This window comes from Patagioenas fasciata, chromosome 2 (genome assembly GCF_037038585.1).
Source record: "Patagioenas fasciata isolate bPatFas1 chromosome 2, bPatFas1.hap1, whole genome shotgun sequence".
Taxonomy (NCBI): Eukaryota; Metazoa; Chordata; class Aves; order Columbiformes; family Columbidae; genus Patagioenas; species Patagioenas fasciata.
The window spans coordinates 137,174,359-137,198,918 of NC_092521.1; the positions used below are offsets into that span (position 1 = coordinate 137,174,359).

General features: G+C 38.2%; 1 protein-coding gene across 24 annotated transcripts in view; it reads right to left on the reverse strand.

The window, feature by feature from the left end:
* Positions 1–24,560, reverse strand: part of HDAC9 (histone deacetylase 9) — a 466,647-nt gene that overhangs the window by 214,781 nt on the left and 227,306 nt on the right. For 16 of the 24 annotated variants that reach the window (XM_071805072.1, XM_071805059.1, XM_071805061.1 and 13 more), the window contains 4 exons: positions 11,439–11,680; positions 10,395–10,542; positions 8,014–8,140; positions 5,836–5,957 (listed from right to left, as the gene is read on the reverse strand). In XM_071805072.1, coding sequence (XP_071661173.1) covers positions 5,836–5,957; positions 8,014–8,140; positions 10,395–10,542; positions 11,439–11,680 — 639 coding nt within the window. The remainder of the gene's footprint in view (positions 1–5,835; positions 5,958–8,013; positions 8,141–10,394; positions 10,543–11,438; positions 11,681–24,560) is intronic. The other 8 variants (XM_071805056.1, XM_071805064.1, XM_071805077.1 and 5 more) reach the window with 3 other exon arrangements.

The following is a 24,560-nucleotide window of genomic DNA, read 5'->3' on the forward strand; positions in this document are numbered from 1 at the left end:
GCCCATTAAAACCATTCCACTTCATTTTCAATGGATGTTATGCTCTTAATATGTCTTAGATTTTGGTACTATTCCCTGCTACTATTTAAGCTGTTTCCTTTAGGTTCAAAAGTCAAAAAGGTGTCTAGTATCTGATTACTTGCTTACCAAAAAGTTATGCAAGCTATTTGTTGATGCTAATTTATAAAATATTTCTGAAAGCACACACAATTTGTGTAAGAAAACCTTTATGTAACCACATGAAGTAGAACCTTGTAATTCAATTTTGGCTATACACTGGGCAGTAGAAGAACTAAGACAGCATTTAACCAAGATTGTATGATTAGTCTAGCCATCAAGAAGGTTCAGTATCTAGCACAACAGAGTAATTACTGGTAAGACAGGAAGTGATGTAGAAAGCAGTAGGTTTTTAGCTAAAATAGAAATACTGTGAAAAATTTCTATCCAGATTATCTTGAAACTGAGTAAGAATCACCCACACCTTCACTTCCAGAGATTCAAAGTAAGCATTAAATAGAATATATTAGATTGTGTACTGATGGGAAGACTATGATGGTCTTTACAGGAATGACTCCTGCTGAATCCTGGTGCAGGCCTTGGCAGCTTTCATGATACCAAAGCACACCTACACAAATGCTTTTCTCTCTGACAGTGTCATTAAGCCTACCCTAGCATTCATTTTAATTTAGTTTTACGCTATCTAAAAAAAATTCCCCTCTAACTCGAACTAAATTAGAGTGATAGAGCACCCGTCTTCACTCCAGCTGAGGAGGCTGCGGGGCCCAGACTGACCCGAGATGATGGCAGCCCAGCACAGTAGCTTCAGCAATTTTACACCTCCTTAGAGCCACTGGCTCCCAGGGGCTCAGCTCTGCTTTGGCCTCTTCATCACATGAATTTGGAAGAAGCTGTTAACAACAGTTTGCTTCAGAGCCACTCCTCAATTGCAAGCAGAAGTTTCTTCTCTTTCGGAAACCTCTTACTACTAATTACGCCCTCTTAAGTTATTGACAGTGAATTTAGGAAGGTTAAAAGAGTCTGGTGGGAAGAGAAGTTAAGGAAAAGAAGGGCTGGGAATCAGGATTTTCCCCTGGCCCCCCTCATTCTGTGATATGTACTGCTGATTTCCTTTGGGCACATCATCTAGTAGAAATTTGTCAAGAATGTTCATTAACCCAGGAAAACAAGGACTCCTGAGAGGCAGGAACTCTTAGTATCTCTGAAAAATGGGATAAAATAAAGAGAATCATATGACATTTGCCTTGTTTCCCTTCTTCAATAAGTGAAGTGTCTCTCCCATTTATTGTGCTCGCTCACAAACTCTCTACTGAGCTGCTTCATTTTGGCAGACATGGTAATTGAGGGGTTTTGATCCTCTAAGCCTTTTTATTGTTACCAAAGACCAAAAGAAATCCAGCTTTTTTATATACCGTTACTTCACAGGAGAATGTTTTCCTAGAAAATGCAAACAGAAAGGGAATTTGGTGGCATAAAAGGGAAAAGGAAAATACTTTCACATACGAAATGTTTTACTTCTCAGTTTCAAGTGCTCCGATAAATTACTGAGTCACTAAGTGCAGAAGAATAATGGTAATGAAAGATTCTAATTAATTTCTTTTTTCAAAAAAATTGCATTAGCTGAGTTCTCATTCAGGAATCTTTCACTCTTATTATGTAAGAGCTATGCTGTTATTTTACTGCCTAATCAGGTTAACGTAATACGTTTTTTCAAAGTGATCTTCATGACTGTGCAGCACAACCTTCTTCCTCTCTCTCATCACAGTATTAAACAATCCTTCATCTCCTCTTTTTTCCTGTATGAAATCACATCATTTCCCCTCTCCAACCAAGAACCTTGCACTATTTGCTATTTAAAATAACCCATGCTATATTTCCATTGAGAATGCTTCCAATTCTGTAAAGCGAGCTACAAACATCTCAAACAGTACTAATCTTGACTGATCTTCAGGTTCCTAAGCAAAACGCAAGTTGTAAGCTTACAATTCCATCAGCAAGGAAAGATTCAACTGGTGTAAAACCAAAATAAATAGAAATACTGATTGATGTTCTCATTCTGCCATGATTATGCTAAACTCAAGAAAGAAAACACAGTTTATACTTGATATGATGATGTCCCCAGGAATTTCTTCCAACAAAAAACCAAAACATGAAGCAAAATACAGAAATTCCATCTATACTAACATTTTTAAAAAGCATGCAGCTTTGGTTAGAGAGCTAACATTTATTTGAATTTATTGGCTTTTGCTGGTTTGCATCAACACTTGCACATAGAAAATGTGCTGTTACAAATTGAAGAAAATGAAACTGTTATGGCCATTTGCCAGAATTTCTGCATTTATTTTGACAAGGTAAAAAAAAAAAAAAAAAAACCCAAAAAAACCCAACTCACAACAAACAAACAAAAAACACCAAAACCAAACCAAACAAAAAAAGACCAAAAAGCTTTCCTGAAAACGAACTTTGACCCTACCAAACCCATGTTGTTTCCTACATTTTTTGATGAGTAACCTCATTAAGCAGATAATATTTTCCCAGATAGTTAGACATAGAATTATGGAAATCAACAATCAGAGTTCCCCATATTAAATAATCAGGTCTTGAGAAGTGCACAGCTCCCATCAGAGCTCTTAGAGCAGTCAGTATGAATTTCAAAAGTTTTCAGTAATAGAGAGGAATTTTCAAGCCTCTCTGGGTAATACAGATACATTAGTCTCATTGAAAGTTAATGAGCCATGTGCTACTCAGTCTTTTGGGTGCTCTGCAGAAAACACAAGTTACGACTGGTATCCATGGTGAAAGTCGTAGGCATTTTAAAATTCGAGTTTATGCTGTTTAGGCTACAGATGTGTAACTTCTCCGTATGGTATATTTATCTGTCCAGTAAAGCCATAGCTCCCCTTGCTCTGCTCTTTTCAAAGTCTGTCAACACAGAGCATCTGAATGCAGCTGTGCAAAGAGCTGCATATCCTGGCCTCTAGCCCCTACGACAGTCCCAATCCTCCATGCAGCTAAGCTGTGTGAAGCCTACTGCTGACAAGTTCTGCTGCATCTTGTACAGTAAGCAAAAATCCTGATGGCCAAGAGAGTTACTGAGTAACCACAGTCACTGCACTGGGATGTTAATTCTGGTACCTAACTGTAAACACAGAAAGAGCAAGACGCCTAGTTATCTATGCATCCCTTCATTTCTAGATGCTGGAAGAGTAAAGGTTGCACAGAACATTTTCCTCTTTACTATAATCTCTCTGAATTAATTTTTAAAATATTAATAAGGAGATGCCACTTCAGGACTAATTAAGCAAAGGTTAAATACATTACTGAACAAGAAACTGAGTGAGCAAGATTCACGAATTACAATGCCTATGTGACACTTGGTGTTCCCTTAGCACTGAAAACCACATTAGGATGTCAGAAGAGAATCATTCAGCTTTGCTGCCCATTAAATCTGATCTCAGAGTAACCAATGCAATCAGAATTATCTTCCAAAACCATTATATTAAAGTTGTAGAAGAGATAGATATCTCTGTATTTCATACTATGAATATGTACAATAAAACTGAGAAGCAAAACAAAGCTGCGATTAAAACCTACCACAGGTATCCCTTTCTTAAGGCTGAAAGGAATGTGAGTCCGCTTTCATATGAATTGCTGACTTCATGCAGGTTCAGCACCACAGAGGGTTTACTAGGAGCCAGTGGCAACAAGCGTTCATAGCCTAAAGGAAAGGAAAAGAGGTTCGCCCCTCATGGCAAAGGTCAGATTTCTGCAGGCTCATAGCCTGTCCATATACACGACTGTTCGTGGGACATCTTTGTCTGGTAAGGTCCCATGAGGATGACACAGGCTCCACAATGTCCCCTCTGCTTAGAGGATGGCCCTATAACCACCGAGATCAGTTTAGGGTCATTTGACTTGTGTCGATCTGGTTCCTGTTGCTTTTACTCTAAACCTGGTGAACAATCATTGGAACCTCTGCAGGCATGTTGCTGAAGGCTGGAATTAAACAACCCCAGTATACAGAGAGACTGGATGTGTAAACAGGATATTTAACAGTTGCTGTTTTCACGGATGCAGAGGGCTATCAAATATACTCCCTTGCTAACATACAACATGTTGTACACTTCATTTATATTTGCTTATCAGAATCACTATGTAGATGTCACAGAAACGGTTATGCTAATGATTATATCAGTATTTGTCTATTTATTCTGTAGATATCTTTTCAGAGAGTCATCATGTCCTTTGTTCAGTTTTGGAACTGATGCATTGCATGCCCAAATATTTGGAATAACATATAGAAAACATCTGGATTTAATTATATTATAGTCCTCTTATGCAGACAATGGGAATTGAATTAAGGAATATTTTGAAACCCCCACAGAGATATAAAAGTATTAGCAGCTGCATGAGAACTTTACTGTTACAATGTTTGAAAATGTTTTGTTTTACAGATCAACAGTCTGACACATCATAAATATCAATCATAACATTTAAGATATATAAACACGGAAAAAAATTAAAACTTGCACTTCAAAAACATGTAGAAGAATTCACAGCATTTAGAAGATGTAGAGTATATCCTTTTGTTTAAAAACATGAAAATATATAGCCTATTGTCACAGAACATATATGTTGAACAGTGGTATTCAGTGAAGAACTGCATAAGGGCCTTATTGTGCCTGAATAGCCTCAACAAGATTTTACAGAATCTTGTTTTAATGCCACCATATTGTACAAAGATCACATTGAGTAATACAGCTAGAATAAATTTGCATTTTGCTTTCCATGCTTTCATTCCTTTGAAAATATTTGGGGATATAATATGAGTTTAGAGAGTCTGCCCCAAAGTCTTAGACACAGACTGGATATTCTTTCTGAATATATACTGGTTCCAAATGCCACTTCTTTTCAAACAGTACCAGTTTTGCAGTTAGTTTTCAATCTCCCAGTGGCTAAATCACATTCAAAGGCTGTTAGCACAGTAGGGGGTCAGACTTTCTCTCTGAATGTAACTATATCACTCAACAGCAGACTCATGCAATAAGCGATCTAATGTTTTCTTTTCTTTTTTTTTTCTCCCTCCTTTTAGCATTTCCCTGCATTCCTGGATACCGGTCACTGCACCAAGGACCTGAGGCAATGGCCACATGGACTCCACCACCATCCTTCTAGCTTTCTTTATGGTACAGAAATGTCAAGTCTACAGTTCACCTGCTCTCAAGACAAAAGATTCAGTTGCTAAATCCTTTGAAACATTCTGCAGTGTTCAAATGGACATTTCCTTGTACAATATTACACCTTCCTCTGTCTAAAAAGCTCACACAAATGTGTATGTGTGTGTATGCACATAGGCATACAACCTTTGTCGACCAAGGCACAAAATATAATAGTAATCCAATTCCTTCTCTTTCCATGGATTCTCCTCTAAATATTCTGAAAAACATTGTCTAAAGGTAGCGTACCATCTCAAGACAGATACTGTATCTACCATGCAAAAGAGAGAGAACTATTAAACCCAGAAGTAATATCAAGACAAAGAAAATAATGCCATCGAAGATCCATGAAATGATGGTCTGTTTAGAAACTAATTTCATCAGGACTGAAGCTTTCAGCAGCTGTGAGCATTGGGAAACACCAACTGTTGATATCATGTGGTCATAAAGATGAAGTCAGGATCTTTGAACTTACCCACCCAGTATCATCGTGAACAGGCGTTGTAGATTATGATATTCGCCTCGCTGATGGACAGCCTGGTTAAAATGAAGGGTGGGGACATTGCTGGGTAAGGGGCTCGAATAGACTACACTAACTCACCCGTCTTACGAAGTGGAAAATCATCCTTGGCATCCTGTGCTCCTGGTAAAGTGTATTTGTAGGGTGGCGAGGCCCCGCTCAGGGGTGGAGAGCTTTGATCCAGTGAGGTGTGGTGGGCAGCCCTGCAGCAGACACAGAAGGGTCACAAATTAGCAGTCACTGAGGTGACCAGCAGTAACTATCTACACATGTTGTACACGTCTCAGCTGTGTTTATGTTCTTGTTCCTCAAAGTGTGCACAAACCACAGGCTCATGTAACCAATGTCACTTTTACAGTAAATTACAGAACTCCTTGGGATTCCCAAGAACACACTTTTTGCACTCATTATAAAAGTCACATAGGATAAGAGTCATCTTGACCTACAGACAGAATCTGTCACCAGTTTGGGAAACTGTCCATTTCAGATTGTTGCATTTTAATATGAAGCAGCTGAGGCACAGCAAAAGACATTTAAGTCTTGTTTATTACATACAAATGCATGTACATTGATTCAGTCTATTCTATCAAAATGTGGGGGACTTTCAGAGCAGGCAGGCATGTATCAAACTAACCAGAAATATTCAGTTATTATTACCTGTTGAAAAAAGAATGCAAACTATTTAGTGGACACGGCAGATAAAACGTTGCATTTAAGTTCAGCTTGTAGGTTTTGTGAGGACACCCCTCTGTAGCACATAGCACTCATGTCAGCAGAGAAGCTCCCAGCTGAAGAGTGCTTTCTGACAACTGCCAGATGAAAGAAATAGTGTGGGCAGATCTTTCTGAATACAGAAACTGTAAATTGCATCACTTGGCCCAGAGACAGGGATTTTTGTTTGGTTGATTTGTCTATTGAGAGGGAAAGGAGGGAACCTTTCAAACTTTGTGTTTATCTAAACATAATTTTACTTGGCATTTTACAGGGTCTCTCCCTGTCTTGTAGTGTAGGGTGGTTAATCAATAATACATCTCCGTCAAAGAGGGGCACTACCATGAGAGGTACTACTTTCCCTAGCGTGGCAGAAGACATTCCTCTACAGAGCTCCTTGTTCTTACTCATCTGAAGACTATCAACTAAGCTCAGATTACTAGTCCAGAAATCCTACATACTCAAGAGAATTTTACACAATACTTGGAAAAAAAAATATATCCCTGGAGGTGTTTAAACGATGCATAAATGAGGTTCTTAGGGACACGGTTTGGAGGTGGACTTGACAATGCTAGGTTAACATTTGGACTGGACCTCAAAGGTCTTTTCCAACCAAAATGATTCTGTGATTCCATGGTTCTATCTCCACCAGAAACAATGTAACTATATATTACATCATGTTACCACAATGCTCTGATCAGCTCATAATGGAAACTCCAAGGGCAGGCCTTCAGAAATTCTCTTTAAAAGGAACTAGATGGAAATGTAGTGTACCATATGAATTTGTTTGTCCTGCTGAAGGTCAATTCCATCATAGCATTTACATCTCTTAGAAATGCAGCCAGAACTCATTTTGTTATACTGATTTACGTGTCTGTTGTTATAAGGAATTAAGAGGAATTAATTAGTACAAAAAATAAAAACAGAGAATAAAACCTGTAGAAACTGAAATCTTAAAATGTTAATAGGCCCATTACAGGACTCAACAAAAACACTTGTTTCAATGGTCTAAGAAGATTCTTATCAAGGCCAAGATATCATCAATATATGCAGTTTCGAATACTAAAATTCATCAAAGTAAGAACAATTAAATGACCGCTATTATTCTCAAAATCCTTGTGAGTTACTTACATCATTCAAGTAACTTCACTAAAAAGTAGCAACTCTTCCAGAAGAAACAAATTTTGCAATTGATTCAAAATCAAAATAAATGAAACGCAAAGTTGTACTAACTGCAAAAATTGAAGAGACTTGAAAAATTACAGGTATAGTTGTAAAATTAGTGATAGCAACAAAAGATGAAGCAGTTGAAATAAAAAGTTTATACAGATTTCTGACAGCATCTTGTTCTGTATGGGTCTCATTACTTGGACACTGAGTACTCTTAAGTTCAACCAGAAATATTACACTGTTGGCTTTCTGCTAACTTCTTGGTTGAACTTGTCTTATTCTGGAGGCAGACTCACAAGATCCCTGATGGAGAAGCCTTTTGGCAAGTTTTAGCAGATACTTTGATGAGGCAAAGGAACAGCTTAATACTCAACATACGTGTACCAGAGCTTGGGGTGGCGGCTCATGGAATGATTCTTTCCGTTTGCTGGAGAGTCTTTTGTTGCCGATTTACTCAACAGGAACTCTTGAAGTTTCTGCTTTACTTCTGTACTGGCCACCGCCCCTAAGACACATAGAATTAAACATACCTTATCTTTACCTAAAAAATCACTTTTTTAAAGAAAACAGAGACCAAAACACACACAAAAAGACCCTGTGTCTTGTTGCTGACAGTGTTGTGAACTATAAAAAATAGTGGTGGAAATCAGTCAAAATGAGATAACATTCAGATTAAATGTTTGTTTGTAGAAAACTGAAGTTGACCACAACCCAGAAATCCAGTGAAGTCATAAGGAATATTTCAAGGGTAGATGAGACCATTTATCCAGGGCCAGATGTATCTAAAGAATTTAAATTATTTCGTAATAATTCCTGAGAACAGAACCAAGGATAGAACTAAAAAGATAATGACAAAAGGTCACTTTGAGTTTGTGGTGAATAATGTTTTTTCTTTCAGTAACTAAGTAATAGTAACAGCACAGCAAAACTACTCTCTGAACACTGGTTTGGTTATGAGCAGAACATGGCAGAAAGAGCCAACAGTGAGCCTTTTTATTCAAGTAACTTTAAGAGCCTGCACTTTTGATGTCTGGGAGACAGACCACAGTCTGAAACATGAGTATTAGTTGATAACTCTACCTTTAAGAGACAAAAACTACAGAAAGACACCATGGATTTTGACCTCTCTTGGTGGCTAGCTCAATATACCACAAGAGATAGGGCATGTCAATGTCAAGTTAATCTGCCAGTTCCTACTTCAAGCACAGGACATGTTTAACTCACATTCATAATATTCTTCATAAAAAAAAATAAAATCTTTCTTTTTTCCATGAGCAGTAATTAAAAAAAAGGGAAGAAAAAACATTTCTTTGAAAGCAGCAGCACTAAGGCATACTGATACTCTGAGCATTTGGTTACCCAACCCTGACATGTCACAGCTAGGTGCTATGTCCCCCTATAACCCAATTCCCATAAACTACTGCCCCTCAGCTTCAGGTCTTAACTCCGCTCCCTGCACCTTCCTTCCCTGCTCTACTCATTAAGTAGATCATCATCAGCAAACGGTAGGGCTGGACACAGGGGGTCACAAGTGCTGCTTGGCTGGCTGCTACATCCTGGACAATGCCATGAGACACATGGTGTGAATTTTGGGGTTGTCCTATGCAGGGAAAGTAACTGGACTCGATGATCCTTATGGCTCCCTTCTGATTCAGGACATTCTATAATTCTGTGATCCTGAACAGAGAAGGGAACCACTGAGTTCACATCACTGCTCTTCCTTTGGTGGGAGCGTTAATTAAGGCCAACTGTGTTCATATGGAGGCTGATTTTTCACACCACTTGTAGGAACCTTTTGTTCCTGCAGCTTCTGCCACCTTCCCATCTTTCATGGATTCATCATTCCCTGAAGTACTGGAAGGACCATGGACACCTTAATTTTTAAAGTCTACGATATGGTAGACCTACAACCGTTGAACTGAGGCATTTTTCCACCCAAGAAAAAACGGCAGGAGCCTGTGATCCCAATAAGCATAATGAACAGCTCTTTGCTTCAGTCTTTGTCAGTTATTTTTTGTGCTCATTTAGCTGGACAAGTAACAATATCTGCTCGTGGCAGCTTCATTTTGGATACTTTCATAATGTGCTTCTAACTACCTGATTTTCAAATTAAACTCTCTAAAAAGAATTATTTGTATCTGTCTCCCTCTAGTGAGCACCAAATTCCAACAGTATCCTTTATATATGTCATTTGCCTTAATGCTATATACAAGCTAGATATAGCTCTTGGTTGAGCTTCATGAAATGGCATCAAGAAGAAACATTAGGCAGTTCGAGAAGGTACTAGCAAAAGTATGCAGAAGTCTCAACCAAAGATATTTTGAGTATTTTGTTATATTTTCAGTCTTGAAACAATACTCAAATTAGTTAATCAGCAAGTAATTTGATTGTTCCCCATTTTGTAGCACTTTCTATATTGGGCAATAAACTCTTTAGAGAGAAGTTCTCAAGTGAAGATTTAGGCTTTCAGATTCCCTCCTGTTTTTCATAAAAAGAGCTAGATTCTTGAGAGGCATATACACAGGTCTGTCAAAATATGCTTTCCTACAGTCCTTCGGCTCTGCACACAAACCAGCAGTGGGTTTCTGTGGGTGCGACAGGTGGCTCTGCCTCTCTGCAAGTACAGCCTCGACTTCTCTAGTTGCGTATTTCACACAGCAACAGGCTTCCTTCAGATTTCCTGTTGCTCATTCAGCTGGGAGAAAGCAAAGGGGAATAGATCAATTTCTTATTAGGATTCGTGGTACATCGACTCTTACTTTCTCGGCCTCTTTCTTTGCCTCGGAGGGGAGGAAGCTGTTCCCGGCGATGCCTCTCCAGTTCCTGCTCTTGTCTCTGCTGCTCCAGTTTCTGCTCTTTTTCGAGGAGTTCTTGCTGTTGTTTAATGGCTAGGAGTTCCTGTTGTAACTTGCACGTAACAAAAAGACATGAGAAAGTGCAGTTTGCACTATTTTCTAGGTCAGTCCTAGTTAAAACAAGCCCCTTGAATAACTGAATATCAGTGCTTGCTTTTGCACTTACACTTATTTTCACCTCTTGAACAACTTTCCCCGGCCTTTTAAGTGAGACAGTGCACTGTTGCCACTAAAATGAGCTCTAATGCCAGGTAGCAGCCTGCTGCTCTGGTTTCACTTCTTTCTCTTTCGGCAAAAAATGCCTGGAAACTGCACAGGGTTCTTTGCCAGTGCATCACCCAGCTCTGGCTGCTGTGCTCCGCTGCATGTGTCAGCTTCATCAAGCTGAAGCTTAGCACAATGGCAATTAGATCAGAAGGAGAAAATGAAAAGAAAGGCCAGATGATAAATTTCCAGTCAAAATCCATTACAGCAATCCTACCATAGTGGTTGTAATCCCATAAATCATTCTATTTTTACACTACATGAGGCAGCCCACCCCATTTTACAAACGCAAATATTATACACTTGCCTATCAATTTGATTTGTGGGCACAAACTCAAACAGCAGCCCAAAAAAGCAGCCTTTTAATATACTCAAAACTGCACATGCAGAAAGGGCAGCCATATTGAAGTCTGGCTGAAAATACAGCTTTGTAAAATAGGTAGTTTGATTTTCTGTGGATGTAGCGGCTCATGATTCTCATAGTACTGCCTTGGTCTGCTGTGAGCAACTTCCTGGTAGGTGCTAGTTTTTCTTTAAAAGGCTTTTATCACTCAAATACAGAGAAATAAGCACTCAAAAGCTATCTCTGCCACAGCAAACCTTTCAGGCATGTTCCCTTTTCATGTCTGCCTAGGCATATTCAGTTTGCAGATAAAGTGAGGGATAAATGAAAAATGTTGCTACCTTTATGTGCTCCTGGAGCTGGGCCTGATGCTGGCGGGTCAGGTTTTCATGCTGCTTCTGAAACTCGGCAATCAGCAGTTGTTTCTGAATTTGCTGCTGCTGCTGGATTAGAAGCAGTTCCTGCTGTAGCTGCTTTTCACGCATAATTGGGTCCACCATGGGAACCATCATCCTGAGATCAGTTCGCAAGTCTAATGGTGAGATAGGCTCTAATCCCACGGGAACCTCTGACTTGACATCCACTGTGGGAGGAAAACAACAAAATGTATATGTATTAAATATAACTGGAGAAGGAGAATAGGGATCATTTCTGCTGGGGAAAAGACCTATTAATCTCAAAGACTGCTTCAATGGACAGACCTAACAAAATACTTATGCAATCTACGCTGTATGCAAACTTCAGACATTCCTACTACTAGCTGGAGATTTTACAGAATATTTTATCCCTTTCTTTCCATTCTCTGCACAAATACTCACAGATTAATATTCTGCTAAACAGCCTAACAAATAACCAGTGCTAAAGCCATGTCTGAGCCTAACAGAGCAATATTTAGCAAGAACCTCCTAGGCACTATTAATGCTTAACAAGAAAACAACTTCCAGCTCCCACTGCATTGCAAGAGATTTTCCAAAGCCAGTGTGTAGATTCGGTGGGGATGAACATCTATCCAACGCTACAAAGCTACTGCGTGTAAATACAGCTGGCAAACACACATAGGAGTATTAAATTATAGGAACATAATTTGACACAAAAATGAAAAGTTTTAATACAGCTTTTTGAAAAGTGACCATTGTGCTTGGAGTTGATTAGACATACATAATTTACTATATGTATCTTACAAGAAAATGAAACATCTTGGTTTATTCTCATTTGTTGCAGTAGTGGTATATATTGTCAAATAAACACTAAAGTAGTTAATGAAGAATCCTATGCTTTTCCACATCTTGATTTAAATTGAAGAGACTAAAAAGCAGAGAAAGAGAGAGCAAGATTTGCTGATTTTCACTACAACACTTGTAAAGCTTATGGTTTTCATATTAAGTGAAGAGACGGAGTGTAACTTTATCTCTTTGAAAATAAAAAAAAAAAACAACTAGCAATTGACATTTCTGCAAGAGGAAAATAAATAGTAGCAGAGGGTCTCGGCTCAAGCTCAGCAGTTCCGATTCCATCCACAAGAGGACAGTGGAACACAAACACATTCAACTCATGTTCCTACTGCTTCACTATTTCCATAGGAAAATAAGATTACTAGCTGAAAACAAACATGCTGTCAGAAATTACTAGAAAACAATATTTTAAGTGTACTTCTTCCTTTTGCTCTGCTACAGGTGTGTTTGTTTCAAGGAGAAAACAAAAACGAAACAGAGAAATATTTCAGCAAGCAGGAGCAGCAAAGTTGAAGCAGCAGAAGTTGAAACTCCAGCAAATGCACAGAAGGGAATTCTAACTGCACAATAACAGGTTTTTCAAAAAGAAGACATAAGGCACCAAATCTCTTTAACTACCCTTAACCTTTTCTTCTCAATATTCTGGAAACACACAATTTTCTGGGCCTTTTTTTTTTTTTTTTTAATCCTAGTAACTGTTACTGTAAACCTCAGAGCATAATTTGCCTTCTTAACCTCCTATCCCAACAGAATCACCGTGCCTAAGTGCTTACTTTTGTTCTGAGACTGATCGCTAAATTATAAAAAATCACCTTTAAGTTACAAAAACTACTCTTGATTATAAATAATTGCCGCAGACCAAGAGAAACGGACAGGCAAACCCCCAGCCTTTCATCCCATTTATTCAGCAGCAATCCACATTCCATTTGTCTAGACTAAATATAGCCGCGTTTATACAAGAAATCAATAGTGCTTGCAGTGAGCAGAGCAAAGACATGAATATTTCATCAAACTCGGGAGAGAAATGGCAATCAGCAAACTGACAGCAGACCCCGTTGGCTGACTGGCCCCTCCAGATAAGTCTCCGGTACTTGGACAACGGCTCATTGCCTGCAAGTCATAATCTTATCATTGGCACTCTTCTATTTTTAACATTAATTGCATTGTAGGTGACAAAGGCTTATCATGTTTAAAGTGGAGAGATGGATTTTCTTACATCTTCTGTGACAGGATAATAAGCCTTACTCGGAGCAATAAGAGTAACCGGAGCTGGGCAAACCCTGCAGGCTGTGGTTCGCAATGGTGTTTGCAAACTGAACCCTGCAGGGTTTGCTTCACAATAGTGCTTGCAAACTGAACCCTGCAGTTTATTTTGCAGATACTGGCTACCAATCAACTGCTGCAGGTCTGCAGGGTGATGCAGGCTGGTGGTACTTCCCGTCTCTGATGAGCATCCCACTTCTGCATTTTCAGAGCACTTCTCATGAGGGGAGGCCTCCAGATTTTTCTAACAATGGAAATTTCCTTTCACTATTAGTAAAATGTACAACTGAAATCAGGCTCAGTTTGGTAAGAGACACATTTTCAAGAATTTTCACACACTCAAGTAATAAATCTAGCACCAGAATATCTATTTAAGTTCAATTTTGCCTCCTTTTTATAGGTTAATAAACATTAAGGTAGTTCTAGAGACATGAACTCATTAAATACAGAATCTTTCATGTCATTAAAATACTAATGTTTACTGACAAATAAAAACACACAGTTATTTCCTGGCATAAATATTGCTAACAGTAAGGTTACCGCCAACATTACTAATAGCTGCTGACATAGTGAATACTAACTTTTGAGGGCAATTACTGTCTTAAAACTCTACTAGATAATAGTTAGCTGGATAACAGTCAACCTCATCAACTAAGTTATTCTAATCAAGTAAGTATAAAATCAGCAATTAAACTGAATGGTTTGCTACTGTCTGTTAGGTGGTCCTAATGCCACAAGGCATTTACACTCTCCTTACTTGCTACCAGCTGACAACAAAGAGACAAAGCAGCCCTGTGGAGCCACATTAGTGTGAAAAATACGTCGTGGAGCTGAGAATCAGAATCGGTGTCTTTAAAAGATTTTACTTTTAGCTGAAGCATCTTTCTCACCACCATCCCAACACAATTTTAAGTGTCAAAATTGCAAAAGTGATGCAGGATATTTATTTTCATCTGGGCTTTTTATGTTCCCCCACACCCTACAGAAGAATATATATATTTTCCAGGTAGAAAAGCAATGTCCTAATCAGTGCTCGCGACTTCCAAACATCACAAGAAGCAGTGGGATCAGAAACTTTAACAACAGGATTCAAGATATTCGCCAAAGAAGGAAAAGGGTGGATGGTGAAAGAAAATATAATCAGAGCTTGATAAAGGCTAACTTCACTTTAAGGAGCCTTGTTTTGCATGATTTCCAGTATCACCAGTGGAGAGATGCTATAGCACGACTCTGCCTGCACTCTCTTCACCACAGTCGGGAGCAGATTCTTCCCAACAGCCCTGCTGGCTACGGAGCAAGCCTGGGATTCTTCTCTAAGGTTAACTAAAGACAAACTCTCCAAGCTCATGTTAGCTGCAGTGAATACAATGGTAGGCTACGGAATAGTAACTAAAAACATCACTGAAAGCTCAGTGATTCCAGGAAATATGCCAAAATTTGAGTAGAAAAATATTTAATTTTCAGCTACAACACACTGCAAAAGGCATATGTATTTATTTTTCCTATAAAAGCTCAATTGCCTTTATCACGAAACATAACAACAAAAATAGTCTCAGAAGAACATCCATAGCAATTATATTCCATAGCCGGCACTTCCCACAGTGCTTTTCATTTTTGGTGGGAAGAAAATAAGATACTTGTAAAATGGCATGCTTGTTGAGTAGATTTAGGTGCTTGGAGTGGATGCAAAATGAGCTAAAATAGTTTGTTTTAACCCTGAGGCTTTGCTTCTTGAAATTATTCTTTAGAAGGGGAATCACTGAAAAACTTTCACTCAGAGATGGCATTTCAAGCCTTGTTCCCAGTGCCTAGTTTGAATTTCTGATATATTACAATACACAAATCTTCCGAATCACAAGTGTTAGAGGAAAATACCAGAAAATAAAACAACCCACTTTCTTACCATCATTGCCCCAAGAGGGGCAATCTTCTTTTTTGTTGGCAGTTACTTTTCTTGACAGACATTTATGGCATCTTTTAAAGCAGGAACTTAAACAAGGGTTGCTGCCATCACTCGACATTCTTTATTTGAGATGCACTGAAGAAGAATTCTGGTAGACTTGCTTACCTGAACATCTCTAGTACATTTATCCTTTTTTACATTAGAGGAACAGTGTGAATTTACCAGGATTGCAGGGACTCAAGCTGGCCCTTCCCCAAAGGAATTTCTCAGTTATGCTGTTGGGGTGGGACAGGAAGGCAAGCTGGAGAGAAGAACAGAGCATGAAGCTGGTGAGGCTCTTTCTCCTGCTTGGTCATCCAGGGAAGCCTTTTACTGCAGAAGCAGTTAAGGTTTATGAAGTGAGCAAGGAGAACTACAAAAGTTGGAATGCTAAACTAAAATTACATGTGACAAAACACAGATGACAAGCTCCTCCAACTAGCAATTTCAGTATTAGGCAATAAAAGCCTATTCCTGAAAACAGACAAAAGCAAGTAAAATCTAGAAGAATTATTCTGCCAAGAAACGGCCACACGTTACTCCAGACATCAACTTGGTGAAGTGTTACCAAGAAAAGAGAGAATAGGAGAGTTGTTTATACTAGTGGTACTCTTTCGAACTCTGCTCTGCAAAAAACACAGCTCACCTGAAGTTATTATTAACTTATACAGTACTTTTCATATTTTTCATATGCTTTTCATAAAATGAAAACAAATCAGAAAGAGTTTAGCACATTTTAGTCTAAAACAAACTGCTTCCATTTGGTCTCTTCATTCAAAGAAAGTGAAAACCACTTATTTTTGCAGGATTAGCCACCAGTCAATCATGACATAATCAGAATACTAAAGAATTTACAGAAAAGCTCTAAATAGTGGAAAGAGCAGAAGATATCCCTCTGAACCCAACTTAAATTTACTCTCCAGTTTAAACCTAGCATTCTCCAGATTTATGTGCCACCTCATTCAGGACTTGAAAAGCACCAATACCTGAAAAGCCACAGTAGTATCTTTGAACATAGATTGAAAAAAAATCACTGAAAAGATTGAAAGAATGGACCACCACAGGAGGCTGCAAGTTGCAGTAATCAGGAGGAAAACTTTGGCAGGCGGGTGAGACACAAAATAACCGGCAGGAGATGGGGCAGAAAAGGACCAGCCAGGCAGTAAGACACAAGCAGCCAGCCAGAGATGGAGCACCGGGGAAGGAGCTAAAATTTTGTGTCTTTGAGCTAAGCAGCAGCATGACAGGAGCACTGCTCAGTCTGTAACCTCAGAGCAGGCCTGGCGCCCTGGCCAGGCAGCACTGCTTGGCCTCACTTGCCAGGGTAAATAAGGAGCTAAGAGCGGAGCAATGGGTCTGTTGTGAGGATGCTGGGAAATGTGACAAGCAACATGTTTTTGAATAGCCATGACTAAAGCGGATGGAGTTTGGCATGCAAACTACTACAGCAATTGTTCAGTGTTCAAACTTGTAGAAAAGCGTCATAATGTGGAGCCCGCTCCCAAGAGGAGAGGTGGTTCACAGCTTTTTGGGGCAGCTGTGCCACGACAAGATGAGCACAGGAGACTGCAGGAGTGAGAAGATGAAACTTTAAGAATAACTAGTGGCATCAGAAGTACAAGTCAGATGATCAATAAACTGCTAAAGGTTAGGTTACGTCCCATGGGATGCTTTTATCATCCCAGGTCTGTTGGGTAAAATCTTGTACACCTCAATTTTCAGATGGTATAATCTGTCATTCCTCTGTTAACCTCAATATAGGCAAAGGCTCTTTATACCACCTGAGAAGCTTGATGCAGAATCTCTCTCACAAGTACAGGGGTGAAAGAAGATGGCCTTGAGAGCATCTCATTTTAATATGGAGACAAAGGCATCCAGATTTAGGATGACACTTATAAAACTTTTTTCCAATATTTAAAATCAAAATTTTCTCCACTCTCACAATTACATTAAAGGATGCATCCAAGCTGAAAAAAGTGTCACTTAGATTTCACTGAGTGTTATTAAATATTTTTTATTAATTATATTTCTCAGCCATAGTCTGGATTTTGATTGTCACAGGCAAAGGAAGCAGAAAGGAGACAGCAAATACAAATGTAAGTTTTTTTCAAAAGCAACACCATGGCTTTTCATGGCAGTTAAGTACTTGACTGCAATTTGTACTTTAAAACTTCCTCGCTTGGAATGGAAAAGCACAAGAAATTAAAACACATTTCAGATCAGAGAAAATACTTTCCAGTTATTTTCTTGGATTATCCTTCAAGAGTCTGTAATAATTTTAAATAGTAGTGTCACCAAATCAGAAGTATAAATGAACTGTCAAACCTGATGAGGCACTCCATTGAGTTTATGGTATTAAGGAGATGTGTAATAAATTGTACTAGATGTATTCCTCTTTCTTCTATAAAAGGGATCTTATCATCATTATACCTTTTCCCTATTTCTTTTAAGTGTTTGCATACATGTCATAATGAGAAGTCAAATAAATGCAAACAGTGATCTGGGCTTTGATTTACCATTCTCTTATTTCCCCAGGGCCTGGAAAGGAAGCTCAAACAACCACAAACTTCTAAAATATCAGTGAGAGGCCTTGAAATACCAACACTGAACTTACAGCTAGCTGGCTTTTATAAAAAAATCAAAGGTTTTATTATACTGATCTACTAAAATCAGATTCCTTCTCTGCAAATACGCTTTTGAGTCAAACAGTCATAATAAACACAAACATAAATGCCATATAAGTTGTTATAGCCCAGAAGTTTTAAAATGTTATAGTGTTCGCTGTTTCTTCTCTACTGAATAACACAAGCAAGAGTTGCACTTAGAAGCCTGGCAGAGTTCATGCAAGTATCAGGCCAACCACTTCTGTCACAGTAATAAAGGCAAATGTGCCTAATAAATCACATCAGAATGTGAAACACTTTCAAACTCAAACCTGGGATGATCTACTATCAAGAAATTCAAGCTGAACTATATTTGGGTTTCTTAGTTACTTTATTTATATTTCAGCTAGGAGAACTCTTAACACATGCATTCCCTACACCCATCAGCATATAGGTGCATTTTCACTTTCCAGAAAATGCCCTTTTGATAGGAATCCAAAGATCCTAAACTCTAGATACTGCTGCTACAGGCAAGATAAAAACAGGACAAAGATAAAGGTAAACAGATAAAAATGTAGAATTTCTATGTAACTTTCTTCTCAGTTCCAAAACCTATGACATACTGGTGAAACTATTAAATAATGATAATATATCAGTTTTAATTATGCTGTTGATACCTGGTATTGGGTTAGCCTATTTGACCATAATGTGCTTGCCCTGTGGAATGTGTGTACAAGAAACAACAGGGAAGAATGTAAAATAGCATTATTTTGGCTGTGTATCTTCTATGTATAGGTCAGTACCACTCCCAGCCAGATCACACTGATGGCTGAAGAAGGTTTGGTTTGGTGGCAGCACCACTTAGTGGCTAGAGAACTAAGTAGGTGCAATGTCCCCAAATCAGTAGGTGCCAGTTTATCACTATCTGCTGGTCACTTCACTGAGGTCTTAAAATTAATTAAAATGAAAGCATGAGTGATATAAACCTGTTGGGTATGAACTTGTATACACATGTAATTCTTGCATCATATCCTGAAACGCTAAGAAAAACCAGAGCAGACATGACACACCAGATTACTCTCACCTGTCTTTTTAATAATAATAGAAGCTACATATACATGAGAAAGTCAAAGTCTCCTAGGTACCTACAAATGGTACCAAATACATCCAGAACACATGGGTTTCACTTTCCTTTCACCACTTCTTCACCTGTGAATGCTGCAGGCACACTGGGGGCAATGTTGAGTTTACACCTGCTGAATAATTCCCAACAGTAGGGATACCATACTCTAATCCCAAGTGGATGACACAGAGAAAGAGGAGACAGGAAAAAGCTCTTCCCCAAAGTGAGAATATCAAAGGTAAACAGCTACCATTCCAGCATGCCAGCAGGTATATGCTGAAGTGTCACTGGACAGTGTGCTCAGGCAAATTACACAGTGGGTGGAGGTTTGCTGAACAAGTATCTCCAAATAGCTTTGCTATTTCAGGGGTGTGAAAGCCAGGGCTCCAAAAGAAACCCTTGGAAGGCAAGATACAGTGCAAATCTTTCAAGGAACTATTGGCAAGATTGTACGTTAGGGAAAAAGATGACCAACTCCAAAAATGCATTAGAAATAGTATTTTCTAGTTCCTATTTTTTTCTGTTTGTCCTTTTTTTTATTTTTTTCCGCTCTTTTTTCTTTTTTTTTAAATTTTTTGTAGCTGTATGTGCTCCACAAGATGATACAGTATTTAGGGTGTTCTTTTTTACTACATAGCAAAAACTATAATGTACATGCAACTTAATAACCTCACAGCCTCTCTATTATACTCAGAAAATCAAGAACTACCTTTTGTTTTTCCAATGTTTTTAATAAATATTTATGGAAAGTGCTGCTCTTTGGCAAGCATGGGGCTAAAAATGGGTTTGATCCCCAGCACAGAAAAAGGGAGGTCAGAATAGAAATCTCCCACAGATGAGGGGAAAAATCCAACAGAAGGAAGAATCTTTCTAATGGGAGATTAAATGAGATGCCAGTCAGAGACTGGCAACACAATAGTACTTACTATGTTGGCTCAGAAATAAAACTCTTACGTATCCTATGCAAAACTAACAATTCAAGATGTTTATTAGCAAAGACATATTTGTCTGCATTATACATTTTTTCCTATTCTGCTTCCCTTTGTACCATGTTGCCTTGGGCTGCAGGATAGTCAGAAGAGTCTGTCTTCCTCTGCTCACCTAAAACACCTAGTATATTTGCATAGTGACTGAAATAAAATGAATAAATAATACTAGAACACTGGTTTGCCATTTTTCAGAATCCCACCTGTTGGATTACAGATACCTAAAAGCAGAAGAGATTACAGCACGCATAGACAAAACACTATGGGTAAAGCAGGGGAAATGAAAGGAAAATATATGGTCCCAATGATGATGCAAAGGAAAGAAGGCAGAGTTTCTTAGACCGCAGAACTGAATTAGGAGTGGCAGAATATGAAAAGGGACAAACAATGGCAATACATCTGATGGGATTATTATGCAGCAGTCAAGCTCCAAAAATGGATGGTTAACAACGTCAATCGGTAGAGAAAATGGGATGCTCTAAGGAAAGTGGGAGTTTCTGAGTAAGATCCCTCTCAGCTTGATGAAAGGGTTGTGAAGGTTTTAAAGTTCTTGGTTTAACCCGTTTTCTGCTGCAGACAGAGAACCTTTCAGGGAACAACCTTGAATACCATGCAGATGGCCTCATTTCCATTACTAAGGCATTACATAAGGCAGGCACTCCAGTAAGAGATTACATAAAATATACAAAAAGCAAGAAAATGCTAATCTTCCAAAATGCTTACTTGTATTTTCTTCTCATTAATGTGAAGACAGTTGCGCTTTTATATCATATAGATCCAAACCACAATCATTTGCAGTAAGTAATCACAAGAAGTCTCTCTCTCATATTCTGCCATTTGGGATTTGGGGGAATTACTTGAAAAAAGGAGACAGACATCTCAGGTTCACAGTTGTAATCTAACTAATGCAGAACTCTTCCATTTTCCCAAAAAGGTGCCTTGGCCAAAGCAAACTTCAAGATGTTTACTTTTAAAATTAAATAATGTTCTTGAGCTGAAAAAAAGTCCCAAGTTAGGTATGTAACAACTTATTCATGTAATTCTGTGACATATTTAGCATCATCACTATTACATTATTTATCTAAATTCCTTGTTTCTTACTTTTCCTCTTCACCGCAGTAAATTATTCCACCCCTACTGTGTCCATATTTTGTTGACTTTGACTATCTACTTGAAAACATGTGCTGTAAACATCTGCCACGAATTCAAAATATTTCAGATAGCAAAAGCAACTTACTACTGACATTGCATTCTGTACGACAGAAAGAAAAGATATTTCTGTGTTTTCATAATAATGCAACACTAAACTTAGAAAATATTATTCATGATTCGTGCTTCCCAGACTAAAGAGATCTCTGAAACGCTCCCTCCAGAATACAGAAGATCAGACTTCAGCCACTAGAGGGAGTCAATCTGTTTTGTCAGGTCGAGAGGATGAACAGAAAAAGCACTGAGATAGGAAGAAAGTGCTAACAAATACTGTATTTTATATCCAGGCATATGTGGATACCAAACATTAGAAAAAAAAGAATTAGGATTCTGTTCCTTGAGATAAGAAAATTACTTTTTTTTGCTTCAAGTGTTCATTAACAAAATTCCTGCTAGTGTACTTTTCCTGTATGACTTCAAATGAATAAAATTTTAAGGAATCAAAACCTAATAAATGACATAATCAGAATGATACTCATATTTCTATGCAAATTTATTTGAGTTCAAGTCACTATCACACTCATAAGTCTGTTTCAGACATAGGCTAACCCAACTCTAAACTGTAAATATAGCAGGTTTTCTTCACATTATTTACGATTTAGTCACCTTACTCAGCAAGTAGATTTATGGACCTACGATGGTGACTACAGGAAAGAAACCAACATTTCTACTTACTCTGCCAAACATTTGTCTTGGTAATTTTTCAGCACCGGAAAATCAAACTATAGGAATTATTAAGATGATGGCAACTTTTTCAGTACATCAGCTGGAGGTATTTTACATTAGTATTATTCTATATAAATACTGAAAAATGGTTCTGCATTCTGTAATACTCCAGAAAATAATGAAATGAAACACTTCTAAGAAATCCATCTGTTACGTCAAAAGAAACAACAGCCACAGAAAAATTCTACACAATTTTGATTCCACTTAGCAAGTGCAGTTCAGAAAACTGGAAATCCAAGAGTTATTACCCATTTTTGTTTTTCCACATGCCAGTAGGTCCGTTTCTTACTAGTGAGCCGGTTGTTTCTCTTGTCATCTCAACTCATCTGACACACAGAAAGTCAGTCAAACCAGTGGGCATTTCTTCAGCCTCAAATAAGAGATTCTTTCAAAAGCAAGCTTTTCCAGAAATTAAATTTCCTATTAAGAAGCCTACAAAAATCAGTGGGAACTCTTCTCAAATTTCAAACTCAAATTTTAGAAGCTGCAGATCAGGCCTGGAACATGCACACTGGACTGACTACTTGAATAGAGACAAGCACTCAAAACCACTCTTCAAGAAACTCTTTGGGTCCTTTGAGAATTCTAATCATTTAAATAAACTCTAGTCATATTGAAACCCCTACCCTCCACTTAACAGATTAATCATTTTGAGGAGAAGTTCCCTCTCATCAGAATTAAGATGAACAAATCTTAGCACACTGCAATAAGAAGCACATTTAGCCCTGTTGACTGAGCTTTTGAACCTGGCTGGAAATGTCATCATAAACTAAAATTCTGCAATACAAGAGGCAACAATGAAAGTAAGTGCTAATTTTCTGCACTTTAAGCAGAACTTTTTGTGATCAATGACATGGCATTAACAATATTTTATGGAATTATTGCATCAGGCATTGCAAGTTAAGGACTGAGAGAAGGCATCACAACTAATTTAAAGTTTTCCATGGAAAGTCTGTAATACTGACTTTAAGGCAAAGCACTGAGAGAGCGTGGCACCACACAGAAGTCATTATCCCATACACGTTAACAAGAGACAAACTGGAATCAAAAGATTCAAAAGAGGATCTTAGCTGTAGCTAAGTCCCTTACTAGCTTCTCATGTTCAGTATGATTTGTTTTATTTCTCAGAAATCTAAAAATTCCTCTTGACTGCAGTAATATGACGACTTTTGAGCTTTCCTCTTACTCAAAGTATTTCAAAAGCTACCAGGAAGTGATTTTCAATAGTTTAAGTTTATTGAAAATATTATAATGAAACATGTTAAAAGAATTAAGAACAAAATGCAAGTCATTTCTGATGCACCCAGAAAGTATAGCTTCACTTTCTATGTTTTGGGGTTTTTTTAATACATATTTATGCCATGCACATTTATATTTCTCAGAGTTATGCTGTTAAGAAACGGGAATTTATTTTGGCTAATGAGGTTATTTACAGTAATTTTTAGATATGCTTGTGTTCAGTTTTCTTCCTTTGATTGGGATCTGATAGTGAATACCTGAACTGAAATTTCTACACTGTTACAGATCGCCCTCTAGCCAACCTTGGTCCAGAATTCTCCCTCTTCTGACTGTATACTTTAATTAATTACATGAACACTGAGTCCAGGGTAGTATTCCCATAAAGCATGTTTCATGTAATGTGTTAGGAAGTGAAGGTGAAGAATATACCACATGAAGCTGACTTTCCCGTACTCACCAACATAAAACACCATTTCCTAGATCTACCACAGAATCTACACAACCACGAGCTGCTCATTGTTGTGGACAGCAGAACTTTGCAAAAAGGAATAACAGAGTCTGCACACAGCATAAATATGGAGAGAATGGCCACAACTCAGGCTACCTGATGGAAAGGAGGTCTGGAAATACAGACAATAGAGATGCCATTGATTTCACTCATTCCAAGTATGTGAGTGCTATTCTGTCAATGGAGAGCTATGCACCTGATGAAACACCACAAAGCAGAGCTGATACCCAATACTACCACCTTTCACTTTCTCCAAAACTCAGAGTCCCAAAGTGAAAAACTGATTAGCTCTTGGTTCAGAAAGAGCTCACTTATGCATCCCTAAAATTCCATTTCATTTCCAATCACACATATGACAAAGAAAAAAAAGCAAATGAAAGTGATAATCAACACACAGGCAAAAGGGCTTCTCAAGGATTTACCTTAAATGCCTTTTGAATACAGGCAAAATGAACAGCGCACCTTCCATGCCAGAGATGATAAAAAACTAGCATATGATCTCTCTTAAAAAATGGGAAAGGAACAAACGTCATTCTCCACTATCCTCCTAATGCATCCATTTCCAAAACTTGCACCATCTTTTATAGAGCTGGCTTCATCTCATCTTAGAGGACATTCTGATAAGGGGAGAC